Source organism: Nerophis ophidion, linkage group LG12, assembly GCF_033978795.1.
Source record: "Nerophis ophidion isolate RoL-2023_Sa linkage group LG12, RoL_Noph_v1.0, whole genome shotgun sequence".
Classification (NCBI taxonomy): Eukaryota; Metazoa; Chordata; class Actinopteri; order Syngnathiformes; family Syngnathidae; genus Nerophis; species Nerophis ophidion.
The window spans coordinates 26,649,236-26,673,543 of record NC_084622.1 but is presented as its reverse complement, the minus strand read 5'-3'; the positions used below and the strand labels follow the sequence as shown (position 1 = coordinate 26,673,543).

Sequence of the window (24,308 nt, the reverse complement as noted above, 5' to 3'; positions counted from 1 at the left end):
CATCGCAGTTAAATGGGTCTCATTTGGATTTTTTTTTTGTGTTGATTGGACGTTTTATATCAGGGGTCTCAAACTCAATTTACCTGGGGGCCACTGGATGCAGAAACTGGGTGAGGCTGGGCCGCAAGAAAAGATTTCTTAAAAAATCTAACATGCACTTTTTAATGAATTCACCTTCTATGACTGGCTTTCCCGCCCTAGCAACAATACTTGCCAATCCTCACGATTTTTCCAGGAGACTCCTGAATTTCAGTGCACCTCCTGACAATCTAGCGGTGCAAACATTTTCACAAATTTTTCCCAATTTTCACCCGGCCGACATTATTAAGGGCTGCCGTGACTGCACCGCCTTTAACGTCCTCTACAACAGTGGTTCTCAACCTTTTTTCAGTGATGTACCCCCTGTGAACATTGTTTTTAATTCAAGTACCCCCTAATCAGAGCAAAGCATTTTTGGTTGGAAAAAAGACATAAAGAAGTAAAATACAGCACTGTCATCAGTTTCTGATTTATTAAATTGTATAACAGTGCAACATATTGCTCATTCTTAGTGGTCTTTCTTGAACTATTTGGAAAAAAAGATTAAAAAAATAACTAAAAAACTTGTTGAAAAATAAACAAGTGATTCAATTATAAATAAAAACATTTACACAGAAATAATCATCAACTTAAAGTGCCCTCTTTGGGGATTGTAATAGAGATCCATCTGGATTCATGAACTTATTCTAAACATTTCTTTACAGAAAAATAAATCTTTAACATCAATATTCATGGAACATGTCCATAAAAAGTCTAGCTGTCAGCACTGAATGTTGGATTGTTGTATAAATTGTCCACAGTTTATGAACTTACATTCATACTTCATTGAAATATATTATTCAATAAACATATGCATAAAGGATTTATGAATTGCTGCTGTTTTTTAGAATGTTTTTAATAAATCTCTCTTGTCCCTTGGCATAGCTTCAAGTACCTCCAAGGGTCCGCGCACCCCCAAAAGAAGACTACTGCTCCACTACATGCCATTGCGCACGCTTTTATATCACACAACCAATGTGCCGGCTCTGTAACATGTTGTGTGAGACTTGTGCAGAACAACGTCAGTGGCTGCAAGACGTACTTAATCAACACCCATACAGGTCACACTGAGGGTGCCGTACAAACAACATTAACAATATTTCAAATATGCGCCACACTGTGAACCCACACCAAACAGGAATGACAAACCCTTTTTGGGAGAATTTCCGCATCCTAACACAACTTAAACACAAGAGAACAAATACCCAGAACACCTTGCAGGGCTACAATATACAACACCTCAACCGATGCAAGTAGGGAGGGTGGGGGGTTAGGGGTAGCAAGGGTGTGTATATTGTAGCCCGGAAGAGTTAGGTCTGCATGGGATTCTGGGTAATTGTTCTGGTGTGTTTATGTTGTGTTACGATGCAGATGTTCTCCCGAAATGTGTTTGCCATTCTTGTTTGGTGTGGGTTGACAGTCTGGCACATATTTGTAACAGTGTTAAACGTTTTTTTATGGCCACCCTTAGTTTGACGTGTGTAGTTGTTGATCAAATATATCTTGCAATAACACACGTGCGTCTCACATGACCAAATGCAACGTACAACTGGGCTTGCTCGCTGTCAGTTCAGGATGTAGGGGGCGCTAAAGGCAGTGCCATAAAGGCACTCCCTGAATATTGTTGATCTGGTAAAAATTGACAAGGGCTTCGAGATAATTGGTGCCCTGAATTTTAGGGGTCTCCCGGGAAAATTGGAGACGTTGGCAAGCATGACCTATCAAGCGCCGTTCATATTAAACTCGCGGGCCGCACCAACATTAAATTGTCATATCAAAGCGCGGGCCGCATAATAACGTCTCACGGGCCGCAATTGGCCCGCGGGCCGCATGTTTGAGACCCCTGCTTTCCACCAAGTTCAATGAGCAGCTTGTGTTATGTGTAACCATGTATTTAGAATTTTTGTACATGTTGATTTTTTGCTCTCTGCGCCGTGACTAGGGAAAGTTGTTTGGATTGGGTCATACAGGTGTATTCTGCGCATTTTGCTTAAAAAGTACAATTTAAGGCATATATACTTTTGTTGGCCACCAGATGGTGACAAAATTGCAGCAATCAGACCACTGGATATGTATACATGATATGGATACAACGTTCCATGTCTACTGTAATTCTGTATTGAATCGTGCCATCCTGCCGGCCGGCCCCATTTGCCCAGCGGGCTGTGGTGTGGACACCCCAGATGTAGTGTAATGACCTGTTTAAGTCATAATGTTCATAATTCGGTCGTTCATGTATGCATCTTACTGTGAGTGGGATTGGTGGGTAAAAAGGAAGTGTTGTGGAGAGCGACGTAGAAAGAGAGTGTAGGTGTTTGGATCTGAGCACTGCTTTTAATTTTTTATGATGTGCCTTTGTCGAGACACTACATGACTTACAATGTGTTGCTTGCAGGGAGCCAAGTGATAATTCATTCAGCACCGAAAAGAGGCACTGATAGCTACTTACAGTATTTGTAAACTGTCGTCCTGTGCTCCATGCTCTCAGGCTGCAGCTATTAAAGACTTCCAGGCCTTACATGCTCACGCCGTGTGCCAAGGTCTGTTTCGATCTCGGCCCGCCTTCTTCCTGGCCCATCTGGCTCACATCCTGCTGCTGGAAGTTCTGGCCTGGACGCTGGTGTGGATCTGGGGCACCAGCTGGCCCCTGACGCTGCTTTGTGCTGTCCTGCTGGCAATTGCTCAGGTGACCGCAGGAATCTGATCTTGCTGAATGCTATACAGTCATGTGAAAATGGTGTCTTTCTTGCGTGCATATACTGTATGTAGAAACATCCAACGACTGTCTTACCTGTGCTATATATTTTTTTTTTTACAAACATCACATGTTGGCGCATGTCTTAAAGTTATACATCATGTTGATTACATTTCTTCTATTTCCCCACACAGCTAAATGTGCTCTACTAAATACCAGTGCTAACTTTAGTGTGTTTAGCCAAAACACCACACAATTTGAAGTTTTTTTAGTGGCGATTGTGCTCAAAATGCTTTGGAAGACTATTAAAAACCCCATGGAGGTTTTTTTTTTTGTTATGTCTCTTTATGCAACTCTCAATTTTGTCTTTATTTTCTGCACTCCAAGTCCCAAACAGGGTGGTTGCAGCATGACTTTGGTCACCTGTCTGTTTTCAAAACGTCCAAATGGAATCACATCCTCCACAAGTTTCTTATTGGACATCTAAAGGTAAAACACCTCCTCTTACTAATCAAATTGAGCAAAATTAAAATGCTGTTTTTTTTTCCCATAGGGAGCTTCTGCTAATTGGTGGAATCATCGCCATTTCCAGCATCACGCCAAACCTAACGTCTTTAGTAAGGACCCTGATGTCAACATGCTGCGCTTCTTTGTTATTGGAGCCACTCAGCCTGTGGAGGCAAGCTTAACATACATGTCCATATACAGCCTTAACACATACTTTATGTACTGCAGAATACCGAACATTAACATACAGATTATGTACAATAACAAATCTTAACCTACAGTTCATGTACAATACCAAATCTTAACATACAGTTTATGTACAATAACAAATGTTAACATAGTTTATGTGCAATAACAAATGTTAACATATAGTTTATGTACAATAATAAACCCTAACACACAGATTATGTACATTAACAAACCTCAACATACAGTTCATATACAATAACGAACCGTAACATACGGTTTATGTAAAATAATGAACCTTAACATACAGTTTATGTACAATACCAAACCTTAACATACAGTTCAGATAAAATAACAAACCTTAACATACAGTTTAGGTTGCTTAACGAACCTTAATATACAGTTTACGTACAATAACAAAATACAGTTTATGTACGATAACAAACCTTAACATAAAGTTTATGGACTATGACAAACTTCAACATACTGTTTACGTACAATAACATACCTTAACATACAGTTTATGTACAATAATAAACCTCAACAAACAGTTTATGTACAATTACAAATCTCAACATACAGTTTATGTACAATACCGAATCTTAACAACAATAGTATGTCCAATAACAAACCTCAACATACAGTTCATATGCAATAACAAACCTTAACATATAGTGTATGTACAATAATGAACCTTAACACATAGTTTATGTACAACAACAAATCTTAACATACAGGTCATGTACAATAACAAACATAAACATACATTTTATGTGCAATAACAAACCTTAATATACAGTTTATGTAAAATGACGAACTTTAACAATCATTTTATCTACAATAACGAGCTTCGACATACTGTTTATGTACAATAACATACCTTAACATACAGTTTATGTACAATAACAAACCTCAACACAAAGTTTATGTTCAATTACAAATCTCAACATACAGTTTATGTACAATACCGAATCTTAACAAACAGATTATGTCCAATAACAAACCTCAACATACAGTACATATACAATAACAAACCTTAACATACAGTTTATGTACAATAATGAACCTTAACATATAGTTTTTGTAAAATAACAAATAGTAACATACAGGTCATATACGATAACGAACCTTAACATTAATTGTATGTACAATAACGAACCTCAACATACAGTTCATGTACAATAATAAACTTCAACATACAGTTTATGTACAATAACAAACCTCAGCATAGAGTTCATGTACCATACAGAACCTTAACAAATAGTTGATGTCCAATAACGAACCTCAACACACAGTTATTGCACAATACCAAACCTTAACATACAGTTAATGTACAATAACAAACCTTAACATACAGTGTATGTACAATAATTAACCTTATTGTTCATATACTGTATAATAACTAACCTCAATATATATTTTATGTACAGTAACTTGGGATGTGACGTATGTACAAACCCAAAACCAATAAAGTTGGCACATTGTGTAAATCATCAATAAAAACAGAATAGAATAATTTGCAAATCCTTTTCAACCTATATTCAATTGAATAGACTGCAAAGACAAGATATTTAATCTTCGAACTGAGGAACCTATTTAAACTTATACAGTTTATATTCAATAACAAACCTTAACATACAGTTCATATTGGCACTGCCCCATGGTAGCGGTTGTCATCATCCCAAAATGCAAAAGAAAGAGTAATGGGGTGCAGGTAAAAGTACAAACTCCGTTTCCATATGAGTTGGGAAATTGTGTTAGGGGTAAATAAAAACAGAATACAATGATTTGCAAATCCTTTTCAACCCATATTCAATTGAATGCACTACAAAGACAAGATATTTGATGTTCAAAAAACTCATAAACTTTATTTTTTTTTTTGCAAATAATCATTAACTTAGAATTTCATGGTTGCAACGCATGCCAAAGTAGTTGGGAAAAGGCATGTTCACCACTGTGTTACATCACCTTTTCTTTTAACAACACTCAATAAATGTTTCGGAACTGAAGAAACTAATTGTTGAAGCTTTGAAAGTGGAATTCTTGTTTTATGTAGAGCTTTAGTCCTTCAACAGTCCGGGTTCTCCGCTGTCGTATTTTACGCTTCATAATGCACCACACATTTTCAATGGGAGACAGTTCTGGACTGCAGGCGGGCCAGGAAAGTACCCCCACTCTTTTTTTACAAAGCCACGCTATTGTAACACGTGCTGAATGTGGCTTGACATTGTCTTGCTTCGATAAGCAGGGGTGTCCATGAAAAACACAGCGCTTTGATGGCAGCATATGTTGTTCCAAAACCTGTATGGACCTTTCAGCATTAATGGTGCCTTCACAGATGTGTAAGTTACCCATGCCTTGGGCACTAATACACCCCCATACCATCACAGATGCTGGCTTTTGAACTTGCGTCGATAACAGTCTGGATGGTTCGCTTCCTCTTTGATGACACAATGTCGAATATTTCCAAAAACAATTTGAAATGTGGACTCGTCAGACCACAGGACACTTTTCGACTTTGCATCAGTCTATCTTAGATGATCTCGGGCCCAGAGGAGCCGGCGGCGTTTCTGGATATTGTTGATAAATGGCTTTCGCTTTGCATAGTAAAGCTTTAACTTGCACTTGCAGATGTAGCGACAAACTGAATTTAGTGACAGTGGTTTTCTGAAGTGTTCCTGAGCCCATGTGGTGATATCCTTTAGAGATTGATGTCGGTTTTTGATACAGTGCCATCTGAGGGATTGAAGGACAATGTTGGTTTCCGGCCATGCCGCTTACGTGGAGTGATTTCTCCAGATTCTCTGAACCTTTTGATGATATTATGGACTGTAGATGTTGAAATCCCTAAACTTCTTGCAATTGCACGTTGAAAAACGTTGTTCTTAAACCGTTTGACTATTTGTTCACGCAGTTGTGGAAAAATGGGTGTACTTTGCCTCATCCTTTCTTGTGAAAGGCTGAGCATTTTTTGGGAAGATGTTTTTATACCCAATCATGGCACCCACCTGTTCCCAATTAGCCTCCACACCTGTGGGATGTTCCGAATAGGTGTTTGATGAGCATTCCTCAACTTTATTAGTATTTATTGCCACCTTTCCCAACTTCTTTGTCACGTGTTGCTGGCATCAAATTCTAAAGTTAATGATTATTTTCAAAAAAAAAAAATGTTTATCAGTTCAAACATCAAATATATTGTCTTTGTAGTGCATTCAATTGAATATTGGTTGAAAATGATATGCAAATCATTGGATTACGTTTATATTTTTACCTAACACAATTTCCCAACTCATATGGAAATTGGTTTTATAAATTTATCGTCCACAGCTGGAAAAGTATATATATATATATATATATATATATATATATATATATATATATATATATATATATATATATATATATGTATATATATATTTGCAGTTACAAGTAGACTGTTGAAGGCAGTCGTAACTGTGAAGTGTCCTGTGATAAAAGTGAGTTTAACACCCTGATATACAGTAACACGCCTTAACTTACAATTTATATACTGTTGTGCTTGTGACGCAAAAGCAAGACAACTTGAAATACCTTTGACACAAAAACGTGTGCGCCGTTTATTCACACAAAGAGAAGAAGAGTGTTTTTACAAGTGACTCAAAATGGCGATCAAAACAAACCGCCACCTTTAAGTAAAACGTTTGACGGTCACTTAAAGGCGCCGCACCGAATTACTAACTCTTAACTGCTTATACGAATGGTAAACAAGAACGACATTGTTATGTGCACAATAGAACAATGGCAGTGAATTGTCAGGCTTTCCCTTGACAGTTAGTTTGTGTTTTAGTTTTTTTCCTCTGCATTTGTCTTTGTTTCCTCTGTGTTTAGTATTTCCTGTTTTTACTTCCTGTCAGCGCTCTTATTTTATCGGTTTCCTGTGTTCCTCCCTGAGCACTTTTTTCCCTCAGCTGTGGCTGATTGGCACCTGGCCACACCTGTTGTCAATCAGCTCGCTTCTATTTGAGTCTGTTTTTGTCCTCCAGTCAGTGCTGGATTATTGATTTGTCGTTGCCACATGTCGCTCTTGTTGTTGCTACCCGTCGTGTCGATGTCATCGTTACAGCTACTATCTGTCGTGCTACTATTTGTCCTTGTCGTCGTAGTGGTAAGCTGTTCCTGTTAGCTGTTTGTAGTTTCTTTTCTCCTAGCTCTTTTGTTTCGTATTTTCTTGTTAGCCATTAGCTGTTTCCAGTTTTGCTACCCGCTAGCTTCCACGCTTAGTTCCTTTTTGTTTACTAGCTCCCCCGCTAGCTCCCTTAGTTTGTTATCCGCCCACGTGCATGCTTTTTGTTTGTTCTTGTTTAGTTTTAATTAAATCATGTTTTCCTATCCAATGCCTGCCTCCGTCTCTGCATCTTGGGGTTCGACACCATCAAATTCTGACATGAATAATGATGACTAAGTCAAGTAAAGAGGTGTGGTGAATTCTGTCCCTAAAGCAACCGCTACACAACAATATATATACATGTATATATACAATATAACATACAATTTATATACAATAACACACTTAAACATACAACTTATATTCAATGACACATGTCCAACATCTTACTAACTCAACACTCCTGTCTTCTACAGTATGGCACCAAAAAGGTCAAACGTTTGCCCTACAACCATCAGCACCTATACTTTTTCTTGGGTATGTGTTTCTATTCTTTCCTACTCTACTCATCCATAATGGTAAATGGGTTGTACTTGTATAGCGCTTTTCTGCCTTTTTTTTTTTTTTAAAGAAATCAAAGCGCTTTTAACACTATTTCCACATTCACCCATTCACACACACATTCACAAACTGATGGTGGAATATATAATTTATAATTCATATAATATATTCCATAATGAATGAACCAATAACACCTTTTCTGTTTCAGTTGGACCTCCGCTGCTAATTCCAGTTTATTTCCACATTCAAATAATGCATGGTATGATATCTCGACGTGACTGGGTGGTAAGATACTAAATCCTTGTGTTTCATATGTTCTACTGTATGCTAGGAAAGTTACTTACTTTCTTTTCAAACTTGTTTCAATTTCTTTTTTGATTACTAAAGTTAATTATTTTGCTAAATTTCATTTATTTTTTATATTAGCTTAGTTATTCTATTAGCACCATAGTGAGTTCGATAGTACAAAACCCAAAACCAGTAAAGTTGGCCCGTTGTGTAATTTGTAAATAAAAACAGAATACAGTGATTTGCAAATCCTTTTCAATTTACAATAAATTGAATAGACTGCAAAAACGAGATACTTAATGTTTCAAGTGAGAAACAATTTTTTTTTGCAAATAATCATTAACTTAGAATTTAATGCCAGCAACACATTGCAAAAAAGTTGGCACGGGGGCATTTTTACTGGGAGACAGGTCCGGGCTACAGGCAGGCCAGTCTAGTAGCCGCACATATTGTTACTATGAAGCCACGCTGTAGTAACATGTGGCTTGGTTATGTCTTGCTGAAATAAGAAAGGGAGTCCATGATAACGTTGCTTGGATGGCAACATATGTTGTTCCAAAATCTGTATGTACAGTTTGTACTTTTCAGCATTAATGGTGCCTTCACAGATGTGTAAGTTACCCATGCCTTGGGCACTAATACACCGCCATACTGTCACAGATGCTGGCTTTTGAACTTTGCACCTATAACAATCTGGATGATTATTTTCCTCTTTGGTCCAGAGGACACGGCGTCCACAGTTTCCAAAAACAATTTAAAATGTGGACTCATCAGACCACAGAACACTTTTCCACTCTGCATTAATCCGTTTTACATGAGCTCAGGCCCAGCGAAGCCGGCAGCGTTTCTGGGTGTTGTTGATGAATGGCTTTCATCTTTGCATAATACAGTTTTAACTTGCACTTACAGATGTAACGACAAACTGTAGTTACTGACAGTGGTTTTCTGCAGTGTTCCCTGAGCACATGTGGTGATATCTTTTACACACTGATGTCATTTTTTTGATGCAGTACCGCCTCAGGGATCAAAAGTCCGCAATATCATCGCTTACGTGCAGTGATTTCTCCAGATTCTTTGAACCTTTTGATGATATTACATACCTTGGATGATGAAATCCCTAAACTCCTTGCAATAGTTTTTTGAGAAATGTTTTCTTAAACTGTTCGCCAATTTGCTCACGCATTTGATCCAAAAGTGGTGACGCTCGCCCCATCCTTGTTTGTGAATGAATGAGCATCTCTTGGAAGCTGCTTTTATACCCAATCATGGTATCCATCTGTTCCCAATTAGCCTGTTCATCTGTTGGATGTTCTAATAAGTGTTTGATGAGCATTCCTTTATTTTTATTTTTGTCTTTTTTGCCACTTGAGAAACATGTTGCAGGCATCAAATTCCAAATGAGCTAATATTTGCAAAAAATAACGTTTTCCAGTTCGAACGTTAAGTATCTTGTCTTTGCAGTTTATTCAATTGAATATAGGTTGAAAAGGATTTGCAAATCATTGTATTCTGTTTTTATTTACGATTTACACATTGTGCACACTTCCCTTTTTGGGGGGTTTGTAATTTGGTAGGCCTATTCTCACCCTAGTTAGCCTTTTAGCTCATCTCTACATTGGTTATTAGCCAATTAGCTTCAAAGTTTCCTCATTTGTGTTAACATATTAGCACATTAATGCGTTCATTAGCTAATTGTTTTATTTGCACCTTTGTTAATTATCTCAATAGCATGTTAGTTAATTAGCTTATTAGCATTTATTTTTACTTATTTGGCTCATTTTCAATCTGGTTCGTTGTTTCATCGGCATGTTATGTCATGTTCACACTTGTTTCAGTTTATTAGAGCATTATAGCCAAGAGATGCCAACCGTCCCTTGAAGAATGAAATCGTCCTGTATTTTTTAAACACAAGTACATGTTCCATTTTGAACTGTCTAGGAACACACTTTGTCCTGTATTTGTATTAACTGAAATTCAAAAATAGCATGTAAAATATCAATAGATTATTTCGAATGACAATAGCTTCATAGGTCGGCCGCAGGTTAAGCCAATGGATACTAGTCTGACTGATCGCTCACCTGTCAAATTCATTGCCGCTCAACTTTTATGGCATCTGTTCATTTAGTCTTGGCAGCATGGCTATCACTTAATTGAAGTACTGTACATGCTAACTTTGTAGTATTTAAAAAGGTTGGTATCATTGAAAGCTTGCCAAATAAATAAACTGAAAAAAGAGATATCAAATGTATGGTGTATTTTTAATTGATGAATGAATTAATTCATGAAATTAACATTGGAAGTGACAGAAAATGTGTTAAAACATGGCGGGTTGGACTCAACTTTTGAGTCACATCACAAGCAGCCAGTGTGTTTAAAAGATATTCGGCCCCATGGGGGCACGTCTTACTATGTTAGAAAGACTGCTTTAAATGTATTATATATTATTATTATTATTATTATAAGTTCATAATTATTTGCCTATAAGCTTTGCAACCATCAAATTAAGCAGTTTCCCCTTTCATTCAGGATATGGCCTGGTCCATGTCTTACTACCTTCGCTACTTCAGCTGCTATGTTCCACTTTATGGTCTTCTTGGCTCAATAGCGCTCGTCATCTTTGTCAGGTAAGTGATGCATTCACTCAATAAGGGTCACACTTATTACATTCTATGTCCGGTTAATGTGCTATACCAGCCAGAGTTGGAAATCCATCCATCCACCCATTCTCTAACGCTTATTCCCTGTGGGGTCGCGGGGGGCGCTGGTGCCTATCTCAGCTACAATCGAGCAGAAGGCGGGGTACACCCTGGACAAGTCGCCACCTCATCGCAGGGCCAACACAGATAGACAGACAACATTCACACTCACATTCACACACTAGGGCCAATTTAGTGTTGCCAATCAACTTATCCCCAGGTGCATGTTTTTAGCGAGCAAATGCAACATACAGAAATGCATTGCTTAGCAGCTCTTTTATTTTCATTCTTTGCCCTAAACACATTTTTTTACTTCTTGTGGTAAAGTGACTACCAGCATAATGCTTAGTTTGATTAAAAAGCTCCTATAATGAAAGAAAAATGGGAAATGCGGTTTATCTGTTACAGTGTCAAATTGTGATCTTATTATAGTTCTGTTAACAATACAGACAATATATTAAGTAACATTTTGACAGTCCAACCTAAAAAGAAAACTAACTAAATTAATGCAATTAACAGCTGGAAGTATTCCCTAGTGTTTCGTGTCAATGTACCTACTCGAGTATGGTGTGCTGAATATAAAAAATTCAGTCATGATGATGCTGATGAGGATGCTGGTCTGTTGTTGTTATTGTTGTTTTTGTTGTTGTTGTCTCTCTGTCCTAATCTCTTATTGTCCCCGCAATTTCTCCCTCCGTCTTCCTTTTTTTCTCTTTCCATCCCCTCCTGCTCCTGTCCGGCTGCACCAAATACTGATATAATTCCATTTAATAAAATCAAATACAAATAAGGCAACGAGAGAAGTATCCCACTCTTCTCTTTTGTAAAGTAAAAGTGTACAGCCGATACGGGCATCTAGATCAACTATATGATTTGCCTGAGTAGCTGGACTGGACAAAAAATATATAAATAAATAAATTCATTTAAAAAAAGAACGGGACACGCGGTAGAAAATGGATGGATGGATGAAAAAAAAAATGATTCAGTCACATTTTGTAGCAGATATATTTCTCACATTTAGCTCACTTTTGTCATGGCAATTATGGCTCGTTGAAGGGAACCGGCTCTTGAGAAGCCTTTCCTTTACAAAAAAAATGTGTTTTAAAATTTCTATATTTTTTGGGGGGTATCCAAACAATCCACAAAATACGAAAAACAGAAAATAAAAAAAAATAGATTCCACACTATGGTGTCATTTTCCCCAGTCTTTGACACTGACGTCGATATGTACTGCGCGGAAGTACATCAGTTTCCTTTGGCTTTTGTTTATTTTGTTTTCATTTCCAGTTTCTTATATCTCTTTTTATTTCCAAACACAGTGGCTAAAAGCTTCCAGTAGGTTCAGTAGCTTGTTAAAAACTCCTCCCTGAAGTTAACTGCCCGTGTGAGTGCTTGCTCTCGATATTTTCTTTGCAAGAATAAAGTCTTTAGGGAAGTCTCTGACTCAGTGAGGCCATTACTCCTTTAATAAATAAAGCCAATAAAGCTTTGATTCTGATTCTGAGAGTGCAAGGTGAGCAATTTACACACAGAATGGCTTTTAAACGAAATAATTACAACCTGCACATCAATCCATCCTTCACCTGAAAGAGTCATTAAAAAAACCTGATTTGTTCACGAACGTCACATCTCTATTGGCTCATTTTCATCACATTTAAGTTGAAATTAAATGGTGACTTTAAATGTCATATCTAAATGATGAATCTATATAAACGTTTAATCTAAATCCATCCATCCATCCATCCATTGTCTACCCCTTGTCCCGTTCGGGATGGCGGGGGGTGCTGGAGCCTATCTCAGCTGCATTCGGGCGTAAGGCGTGTACACCCTGGACAAGTCGCCACCTCATCACAGGGCCAACACAGATAGACAGACAACATTCACACTCACATTCACACACTAGGGCCAATTAAGCATTTCTTTTTACAAAATAAAAATATCTCAAAATGGGCTCCTCGCATGTTTTCACTTTTTAGTATGCAGCCCTTGGTGAAATTTTGGACACAACAATAATAGCATCTATGCCAAAAATTTGAAAATGTTTGGTAGAAAATGGATGGATGGTCCCCTGACTTCATTTCAAAAGCAAGGACATTATCCATCCTTCCATCCATCCATTTTGTGTTTATTATAAATGGGTTATACTTGCATATCACTCCTCTCTACCTTCAAGGTACTCAAAGCGTTTTGACATTATTTCCACATTCAGTCATTCACACACTGATGGTGGGAGCTGCCATGCAAGAGTATAGCGACTCCCATAAGCTTTAGTGTAAACAGGCTTTTAATTGTATTTATTTACTATTTATAATTCATAAAAAAGAAAAAACATGTGTTCTTCCATTGGCGTCATAAGGCCCTATTTTAGGGGAACTGAAACACCGTTAAAATATTCTTAAGCCCCACTAAATAATTTGGTTTGATTTTGGGGGGGGCTTTTTTTTTTTTTTTTTTTTTCAAAAAAAATCAATTTAATTATGCAGGAATATAAGTTTAAATAAATAATAATGTGGACAAGCTGTAATTATTATTCATTATGTTTATAAATAACGTAACACCAAAAACATGCACCTGGGGATAAGTTGATTGGCAACACTAAATGGTCCCTAGTGTGTGAATGTGAGTGAGAATGTTGTCTATCTGTGTTGGCCCTGTGATGAGGTGGCGACTTGTCCAGGGTGTACGACGCTTTCCGCCCGAGTGCAGCTGAGATGGGCTCCAGCACCCCCCGCAACCCCAAAAGGGACAAATGGTAGAAAATGGACGGATGGATGGTTATTAAGAGTATGTGAAAGTTCAACTCCTACCTTGTTTACTTCCGTGACAACCTCCTTTAGGTTTTTTAATCAATCAGAAATATCAAGCAGCTGAACTGCACCAAACATGGAATGGTGTGGAGAGAGTGTTTTGCATTTTCCCATCATCCCTGGTAATGGATTTAAATGGATCTCATTTGGATTTTTTTATGTTGATTGGACGTTTTATATAATATCAACAAAGTTCAAAGAGCTGCTTGTGTTATGTGTGACAATGTTTGTTGAATTTTTGTATTTTTTTCCCTCTCCCCCATGACTAGGGAATGTTGTTTGGATTGGGTCATACAAATAATTCTGCACTTTTTGCCATAACAGTACAATTAAAGGCAGAGTTACTTTTGTTGGCCACTAGATGTCGACAACATTGCAGTAATCAGACCACTGGATATTTATACTATTTATATTTTTCTGACAATAAGGCCCACTTATGCGCCTAATGTACGGAACCATTTTGGTTGTGCTTACTGACCTTAAAGCTATTTTATTTGGTACATGGTGAAATGATAAGTGTGACCAATAGATGGCAGTCACACAGCTTGTTATGGGACATTCATTCTCCTCTGTTGCCATTTGAAATATAAAGTAGTGTAAAGTTCTTACTTATATCTGTTAGTAAACTCGCCATGAAAGCGCTAAAACATACCGGTATAGTGAGTTTTCATTATTCACCCAACGAACTTTAGTTATTAGTGAGTTCCGGTCGGACGTTTTTTTACATTTCAGGCCTCGTTCGTGTTTCCGGATGAGGAGATGCTGCTCTGTTATCGATTTAAGTCAAGTTTAAATATCATTAAAACAGTCAGCTTCATCTTTTGACACTTCTTCCACTCCCATCCTTGCACGCTACATCGCTAAAACGGGGAGAAGACGCTGCTGAAGCTTAGCCACTTAAATAAGACCGCCCAAAAAGCGGCGCATCCTGAAGCGACTGTCAGAAAGCGGCTTGAAGACGGTCTGTAAAACATAATCTATGCAACATTTTAACCAAAAAAAACACCATTACATGTTATGTAGACCACAAGGAAGTGTTTTTAATTTTAAGAAAAAAAAAAAAGGACCCATTTAATGCGCCCTATAGTCTGGTGTGTCTTTTTTGTGAAAATAGACCTGTATAGACCCGCTAATCGGCAGTGCGCCTTATAATCCGGTGCGCCCTATTGTCTGTAAAATACGGTATATGATATGGATACACCGTTACCTTGTGTGTGAATGTGAGTGTGAATGTTGTCTGTCTATCTGTGTTGGCCCTGTGATGAGGTGGCGACTTGTCCAGGGTGTACACCGCCTTCCGCCTGAGTGCAGCTGAGATGGGCTCCAGCACCCCAAAAGGGACAAATGTTAGATAATGTCAGCGCTTATTATCCAATCCAATCCCTTACATCAGTAATGCCTGCATTACTATACAGTCACACATACTGTCCTGGGCATGACGTTAAAGTGCATCCGGCAGTGGAGGCTCCTCTATGGGGTGTTGGGGCACTAGGATGTTAACACCTTTCCTACTGCTACCCCATGTGGCCCCTGGCAAAGGCCTAGTACCTGATTGCCCCCCAGCCAGGGATACAGTGAAGACCTCAACGGCGGAGCAGACGGAAGACGGTAGATTTAAGTATTACCACAATGGCTGCGATGGCGGGAAAAGGCTGCAGCAGAAATGGGTCCCCAGTCGTCTTGGACTCCATGCCACTGGTTCCTGACCCGCGTCTGTCAAGGATCGTGTGGTGACTGTATGTGCACCAGTCTCCCCACGTTAAACTAAGTCACACACAGGGATACACTCCTACCAGGAGGATCGTCATACTCGTTCGAGTGACCGCCGATGATGATGACTATACAGAAAATCCAGTCCAAGTTTTCAATGTTACTGCGTTCTGGCTCGACTATGCCAAGGTTACATTGAAAACGTGGACTGGATTTTCTGCACAGTAATGCGGGCGTTACTGATGGAACGGATCGGATTGGATAATAACCGCTGACAAAGGGCCTTCAAATGATTTATGAACATAATAAATAATTACAGTGTTTACGGAAGTTTTGCAATATATATATCAGTCATAAAGGTGTCACGGGGTCCTGTACTGTACCACATTCACCTGCAGATGGCGCTGTGGTTCAGCTAACACTTTGTGGCCTAAACTAGGTGGCTCATTCACTTTGCCTAAAGTGTAACATGCTGTAAAATCTGCATTATGTGACCTACTGTAATGACATAATGAACCTGTGTTGGACAGGTTTCTAGAGAGCCACTGGTTTGTGTGGGTGACTCAGATGAATCATCTGCCAATGGATATCGACTATGAGAAGCATCAGGACTGGCTCACCATGCAGGTGCCTGTAATCAACTTCATCTCCACCAAGTTGTACTATCACTAACCTTATGTGCTTCAGCTACAAGCCACCTGCAACATTGAGCAATCCTTCTTCAACGACTGGTTCAGTGGACACCTCAACTTCCAGATTGAACACCAGTAAGTTGTACAAGTTGCATGTTTGTTTAGAGCAAGGGTGTCAAACGTACATCCCGTGAACAGGTTTTATCCGGCCCGCGGGATGAGTTTGCTAAGTATAAAATTGAACCTGAATTTTTTTAATGAAAGAAACTGGAGTTCAAAATGTGTCCTCTGGATGTCGCAATAGCAATTCTTTGTTTCTTTGTAGACGATGCTACTTATGTACAAATTAAACCACATGATGTTAGTACATCAGTCCAGAAAAATGATCAAACTACATAAATAACATACTGTAATTTGATTTTTTTATATTTTTTTCATCTTGATATATTGAAAATTAACACCATTGAGTTGACTGATAAACATTATCACATCATTTATTCAGAAAATATAAAAAACGACAAATAACCACAACATGTAAGTGTAAAAAAACCTCAACAACTAAATGATTTGTACAATTTCAGAATGTGCTCATTCTATTTATAAACAAAGAAAACAATCTGATGTTGTCTTTATTTTTTAGTTATCGTGCCGGGATTTTACCAGGCCGGCCCACTTTGGGAGTAGATTTTTCTCCATATGGCCCCCCCATCCAAAATTAGGTTGACACCCCTGATTTTAATGATGGCATGCATATATTGGAAATGTGCCTGTTCTTTGTTGAAGTCTTTTCCCAACGATGCCGCGTCACAACTTCCACCGGGTGGCGCCACGGGTGCGCGCTCTCTGTGAGAAACACAACATCCCATACCAAGTGAAGTCACTAAGAAGAGGCTTGGCTGATGTCATCAGGTAAGTAAATACAAACAAAGTTAAAAAAAAAACAAACCTGTGAAATTGGCACGTTGTGTAAATCGTAAATAAAAACAAAGATTTGGGGTGTATTAGTGCCCAAGGCATGGGTAGCTTACACATCTGTGAAGGCAACATTAATGCTGAAAGGTACATACAGGTTTTGGAGCAACGTATGTTGTCATCCAAGCAACGTTATCGTGGACGTCCCTGCTTATTTCAGCAAGACAATGCCAAGCCATGTGTTACAACAGTGAGGCTTCATAGTAAAAAAGTGCGGGTACTAGACTGGCCTGCCTGTAGTCCAGACCTGTCTCCAATTGAAAATGTGTGATGCAATATGAAGCGTAAAATACCACAGCGGAGAGCCCAGACTGTTGAAAAACTTAAGCTGTACACCAAGCAAGAATGGGAAAGAATTCCACCTGAAAAGCTTCAAAAATGTGGTCTCCTCAGTTCCCAAACGTTAAAGTCCTACTGAAATAAGATTTTCTTATTTGAACGGGGATAGCAGGTCTATTCTATGTGTCATACTTGATCATTTCGCGATACTGCCATATTTTTGCTGGATGGATTTAGTAGCGAATATCCACGGAAAAGTTTGCAACTTTCGGTGTTAAGAGAAATGCCCTGCTTCTACCGGAAGTCGCAGACGATGACGTCACACGTGTGGGGGTCCGCACATATTCACATTACTTTTAATGGGAGCCTCCAACAAAAAGTGCTATTCGGACAAAGAAAACGACAATTCCCCCATTCATTTGAGCGAGGATGAAAGATTTGTGTTTGAGGATATTGATAGCGACGGACTAAAAAAAAAAAAAATTATAAGAAAAAATAAGTTAAAAAAAAATGCGATTGCATTGGGACGGATTCAGATGTTTTTAGAAACATTTACTAGGATAATTCTGGGAAATCCCTTATCTTTCTATTGTGTTGCTAGTGTTTTAATGAGTTAAATAGTACCTGATAGTCGGAAGGGTGTCTCCACGGGTGTCTTGACGCGCAGTGTCTCAGGGGAGTCGACGGCAGCTATGGACGGCACAAGCTCAGCTTTTCTCCGATAAGAACTGACTTTTCAACCACAATTTTCACCTAAACCTGCTGGTTGACATTTGGTTGGGATCCATGTTCTCTTGACCGCGCTCTGATCCATAGGAAAGTTTCACCTCCAGGAATTTTAAACAAGGAATCACCGTGTGTTTGTGTGGCTAAAGGCTAAAGCTTCCCAACTCCATCTTTCTTCTTTGACTTCTCCAATATTAATTGAACAAATTGCAAAAGATTCAGCAACACAGATGTCCAAAATACTGTGTAATTATGCCGTTAAAGCAGACGACATTTAGCTGTGTGTGTGTGCAGCGCTTATGCGTCCCAACAGCACGTGACGTCTTGCGTACACGTCATCATTACACAACGTTTTCAAGACGAAACTCCCAGGAAATTTAAAAGTGTAATTTAGTAAACTAAAAAGGCCATATTAGCATGTGTTGCAATGTTAATATTTCATCATTGATATATAAACTATCAGACTGCGTGTTGGGTAGTAGTGGGTTTTAGTAGGCCTTTAACTGAGTGTTGTTAAAAGGAAAGGCCATGTAACACAGTGGTAAAATTGCCCCTGTGCCAACTTTTTTGGAATGTTTGGAATGTGTTGCTGCCATTAGGTTAGTGATTATTTGCAAAAAAAAAACAAGTTTCTCAGTTCGAACATTATATATAAATGGGTTGTACTTGTATAGCGCTTTTCTACCTTCAAGGTACTCAAAGCGCTTTGACACTACTTCCACATTTACCCATTCACACACACATTCACACACTGATGGAGGGAGCTACCATGCAAGGCGCCAACCAGCACACATCAGGAGCAAGGGTGAAGTGTCTTGCTCAGGACACAACGGACGTGACGAGGTTGGTACTAGGTGGGAATTGAACCAGGGACGCTTGGGTTGCTCACGGCCACTCTCCCCACTGCGCCACGCCGTTGTATTGTATTGTATTGTATTGTATTGTATTGTATTTGCAGTTGAAAATGATTTGCAAATCATTATATTTTTTATTTATTTACAAATTATACAACGTGCCAACTTCACTGGTTTTGTAAATATTCAGTAATTAAAAAAAAAAAGTGCTTTATGTTTTGATCATTTCCTATATCGATAACTTCCTTTTCCAGGTCATTGAAAGCATCAGGGGACCTCTGGCTTGACGCATATCTTCATAAATGATTCTAATGTTCCAAAAATGGATTGGTTTGCGGTGTGGGATTTATTATTCCTGTTCTGTTTAATAATTGTTTACACATGGTATATTGTGTATATTTCTGTATATTCTTCAAATACAATTTCAAAGGAGCATGTTTCAATTTTTGTAGTATTTAATCCATATTTTCACTTAACTACAATTATTTTCTCATCGCTAACAATGCAGAGGCGAATCAAATGTAGTATTTCACTAACTTTGCTGATTATTGTTTGTCATTCACTATGTTTCTATGTTGGTGTTATGAGCAGCTTTTTTCTATAAACCCCAAAAACATTTTTTTTAAATATATTTTTGTAATTTTTTTACTCTGCTGCTTCTGTACATGAAAATGTACATGAAAAAACAATATCATGTGATTTTATAACATCAACATGTACTGTAAGTTAATTACACTCAAAACTTCCTGAACCAAGTTTGAAATTTACCAATGAAACGAAAACAATTAAAAGTAGCCCAACACAACTAATATGACAATCATTCATCATTTGATGAAATTGTCCATGGATGGAAAGTTGCCACATTTTGTTATTTATCATTTCTAACAGGATGCAAATAATGTATTTGAATGACAATTAATTGATTAATTAATAAAAGCCTAGAAGCATTTTGCATTGGTGACAATTGGCAACTAAAACTGACTCCAAGTTAGGGAAAACGCAGGTTTTAAAAATTACAAATTAGCAATTATGAATTTTGAGATCAAATAAATGGAGGATTATTTTGGGCATCACTGTGGAGCAGCGGTTAGCGCTCGTGCCTCACTGCAAGAAGGTCCTGGGTTCGATAGACGGACTCAAAACTAAAATTGGTCCCTAGTGTGTGAACGTGAGTGTGAATGTTATCTGCCTGTGTTGACCCTGCAATCAGAATCAGAATCAGAACTACTTTACTAATCCCTGAGGGGAAATTAAGATTTTCAGGACAAGAGCAAGTTCAAGAGCAGACAAACATTACAGGGAGACAGAACAGGATCGCGGACGGGTCTGCCAACTTCCGGCGCTCCTTACAAAAAAGGTGAGAAACATGTAAAACGCTGGGGTGGGGGGAGGAGGAGAAAAAAAAATTCAGTCTAAGCCTGGGCCCGTGGAGAGGAGGTGCAGACTGAAGCCAAGGGGGAAAAAAACTCATAGCCATAGCACACAAACATGTGTAAGAGGGAAACATCAAAGAACACAAAGAAACATTAATAACATTAAAAGAGCAGCGCTGATGCAACCAGCCACTTCTACACGCGGCCACAAAAGTAAAACAAAAAAATATATATGTATACACTGTGGTGGTCTCTGCGGTGTTCCACGCCATCGTCTGCTGGAGTAGGGGGAGCACGGTCAGAGACAGAAGCAGACCCAACAAAGCAACCAAGCGAGCCGATTCCACCCTCGGCCGCCCACCAACTCTCGGCCAGTGTCCAGTATGCATGGATGAGCGAGGGTATGATCGATACACGCTCATTCAGCCAAGACATTGTGAGGCTTGTCTGTCCCGCCGCTCAGCGCCAGCGCCCTGTCCCTTCATCCGCATCTCCTCCAGTCTCTCAAAACAGACTCTGGTGGGCCAGAGACCCAGCAGCTGGTCTCCACGCCCAAAAAGCTCCCGGGAGGCAGATCCGCAAGTTCACAAAAAAGCACAGAAGTCATGAAAGTGCCTCGCCTTGCCGCACAGTCCCAAAGATGAGGTCGCAACTTGTCCAGGGTGTGCCCGGGATTACGCCCCACTGCAGTTGGGATAGGCTCCAGCCCCTCATGACACTGAAATGGCCAATCGGTGGAAACATGGATATACAGAGGACTATAATTTTTTTGTTGTCATTTAAAATTACGCAAAACAATTTAGTTTAAAGCACAAAATGAGACCCATAAGAAGTACATATATAAAATCAATAAGTACTATAAAAAATTCTGATTGGACACTTGGTGAGCAAAACATAATGATGTTGTTTAGTGCAGCTTTACTAACAATAAATCATTGTTAAAATGACAAGGGTGCCCTCTTTCTCATCTAATCTAGTAAAATGATCAACACGCCTCAGTACTTCCTCTGTGTACTAACTGCAGGTGTGTCTTTGAGACAAGATTATATTATTAATGACTAACTTTGGCAAGTTGCCATGCTTAGAATTTCCTCCTCTGTTCCTACTCCAATTAACAATAACTGGATGTATTTTTTGGGGGTGATTTAAACCTCGAATGACTGACACCAGTTGGGGAAAAAAAACAACATAATGTCATTGTGAAGGACTCCTGGGTGGTAGATTCTCCTGGGACCGACATAATTTACGTGAGCCCGAGATACAGGTTTGAGCAAATCTTTATAGTGTTAAGGGCTGTGTCGCCAGCTGCCTCTGTCCTCCCTTCTTTTCGCTCGTGTGGGTTTTTCTGCTCTCATAGGTGCCTTCCCCTCATGTCTTCGGACGCTGCTGATAAGGGCGACAGGTGATTAGATAACCAGTCCCAGCTGGGCAATCTACTCACCTTCTAGCTGGGCTTCGAAGCCGGGCCATACACACTCCCTACCCGCAGGAGGTACGCCCACCACGCCCCCCTCCACAGTCATTTTTTAATGTTTGTAAATCGATAACAATCAAACAGGGAAGGTTTAAAACTGTTTTAAAATTCATTTTGAACCATTATCACTGAATGTGTGCAGTGATTGTTAGTCTGATATACAACAAAAACAGCATTTTTCCCGCCTTCTATATTATGGAAATATAATGAAAACCCAAGAAGACTACAAATTGGTATCAAACATTTACCAACTTTTAATCAGGTTTTTTTTTATCATATGTACAGTCCATTTGATTACAGCATCATACATTTATTGTACCAAAACTATTTGACTTGGTGAAAAGGTACTTTGATAGTTCTGTTCTTTGAATAATACAACACGATACCAATAACACCAGCATTTGACTGTAATTTACAGACTCCATTCAGAATGATTGTACATTTCTCGGTTGAGTATATACTTGTGTGAAAATAAACATTGGATCTCCAATTGGATGATGATATTTCTGTTAGCGTCATGTATTCTCACTGTAAACACTAATATCAAATGATTGGCTACATAGCAGAAGAATGTGAAACATCCTGGCACAAATTAGGCAACAATATCATTCACTTAACAGCTGCAATATTGACAAAAATAGCATTAGTCACGTACGCACACACACACACACACACAACTATAGGTACAACACTTACTTATTCACACAAGTCAAAACATTAGGTAAACAAATCAATTTGAATACATACACAGCGGGAGATATGTAATAAATATACATTAAAAATGTGTACAACATGTGGATGAAGTCCGCTATGTAGGTCAGAATTAACAGCAGATTGATTGTGAAATTATACGGGTGTTGTTGAGAAGCTTCACTCTGCACCGCTTGAGCTGATTCGCTCCTGTCTGCGTTTCATGATCTCCTGAAGCTCAGTTTCGCCGATGGACTTCTGTAAAGAGTTAAGCAATGTTACTGCGAAAAAACTTACGAAAACCATGAGCCAAATGATCATATCTTAAAGAGTTGTTACAATTTTGCACCTCAAAACACAGTAGTGAGTTCCTGTGCCAGTAGACTAAATACTTATTGACGATATCTTTAATCACAGTGTGTGTCTACACTAGGAATTTGAGTCTGAATAGCATCACTCTCACTTATAACTAAAGCAAAAATAATAATACTATGGGAAAAATTGTTGTATACACATACACATTCTGGGACTTCAGTAAAGGATTTTTAGATTTGATATTTACAAGACTGTGTTAAGTACGGTATATACGTTAAGTTAAAGTACCAATGATTGTCAAACACACACTATGTGTGGCAAAATTGTTCTCTGCGTTTGAACCATTACCCTTGATCACCCCCTGGAGCTTGAGGGGAGCAGTGAGCAGCAGCAGTGGCCGCACCCAGGAATAATTTCTGGTGATTTTACGCCCAATCCCAACCCTTGATGCTGAGTGCCGAGCAGGGAAATGATGGGTCCCATTTTTATAGTCTTTGTTATGACTCGGCCGGGGTTTGAACTCACAACTTACCGATCTCAGGACGGACACTCTAACCCAGGGGTAGGGAACCTATGGCTCTAGAGCCAGATGTGGCTCTTTTGATGACTGCATCTGGCTCTCAGACAAATCTTAGCTGACATTGCTTAATTTGATAAGTAATAATTCCGCTGGTAATCACATTGTTAAAAATAATGTTCAAATTATAAAACATTCTCATGCATTTTAATCCAACCATCCGTTTTCTATCGCACCTGTTCAAGAAGTTGCATTAATGGTCAAAAGTATTCTATTAATTATTGGTTACCTTCAGAAAAACAATGTTTTTTTTTTTTTAAAGAATAAGAGATGCATGCATTTAGTTGTTGTAATCAGGGGAAGTCCAAATAAAAGAGGAGGCGTATAAATCTCTTGTCAGAGTGTGGGACAACACTGTACAAGGGTACAGGTCTACGCGTTTCTCCTCATTGAGCTAAATTGAATCCTGTCTCTGTTTAATTCCTTGTTTCTTGTCTGTTCAATAGATGTCATCAGTGTTTGTACCTGACAGTTGTATTCAGTGTTAACAATACTATACGGCTCTCACGGATATACATTTTAAAATATTTGGCTTTCATGGCTCTCTCAGCCAAAAACGTTCCCGACCCCTGCTCTAAGCACTAGGCCACTGACAGTACAGTACACTATACACTGACCCCTATTGTCCAGCATTGTGTGTTATTTCCTGATTAGTGCTTGTATTTTTAGTTCTACTTCCTGTCCGCCTTTATTTCCAAGCCACTTTATTTGAGCACCTACTATGAGTTGGTTAATAGAAGACTC

General features: G+C 38.8%; 2 protein-coding genes across 6 annotated transcripts in view; one reads left to right on the top strand and one right to left on the bottom strand.

Annotated features, from left to right (window-relative positions):
- The window catches only part of fads2 (fatty acid desaturase 2), a 25,604-nt gene extending 2,937 nt beyond the window's left edge, over positions 1-22,667 (top strand). For 2 of the 3 annotated variants that reach the window (XM_061917190.1, XM_061917191.1), the window contains exons 4-13: positions 2,567-2,764; positions 3,161-3,262; positions 3,327-3,452; positions 8,087-8,147; positions 8,380-8,456; positions 10,986-11,083; positions 16,203-16,299; positions 16,360-16,439; positions 17,088-17,213; positions 19,390-22,667. In XM_061917190.1, coding sequence (XP_061773174.1) covers positions 2,567-2,764; positions 3,161-3,262; positions 3,327-3,452; positions 8,087-8,147; positions 8,380-8,456; positions 10,986-11,083; positions 16,203-16,299; positions 16,360-16,439; positions 17,088-17,213; positions 19,390-19,441 — 1,017 coding nt within the window. In that variant the 3' untranslated portion in view covers positions 19,442-22,667. Of the gene's footprint in view, positions 1-2,566; positions 2,765-3,160; positions 3,263-3,326; positions 3,453-8,086; positions 8,148-8,379; positions 8,457-10,985; positions 11,084-16,202; positions 16,300-16,359; positions 16,444-17,087; positions 17,214-19,389 lie in introns of those variants that run through there. The other variant, XM_061917192.1, reaches the window with a different exon arrangement.
- Positions 22,213-24,308, bottom strand: part of eps8l2 (EPS8 signaling adaptor L2) — an 84,830-nt gene continuing 82,734 nt past the window's right edge. For all 3 annotated transcript variants that reach the window (XM_061917188.1, XM_061917187.1, XM_061917189.1), the window contains one exon: positions 22,213-22,930. In XM_061917188.1, coding sequence (XP_061773172.1) covers positions 22,853-22,930 — 78 coding nt within the window. In that variant the 3' untranslated portion in view covers positions 22,213-22,852. The remainder of the gene's footprint in view (positions 22,931-24,308) is intronic.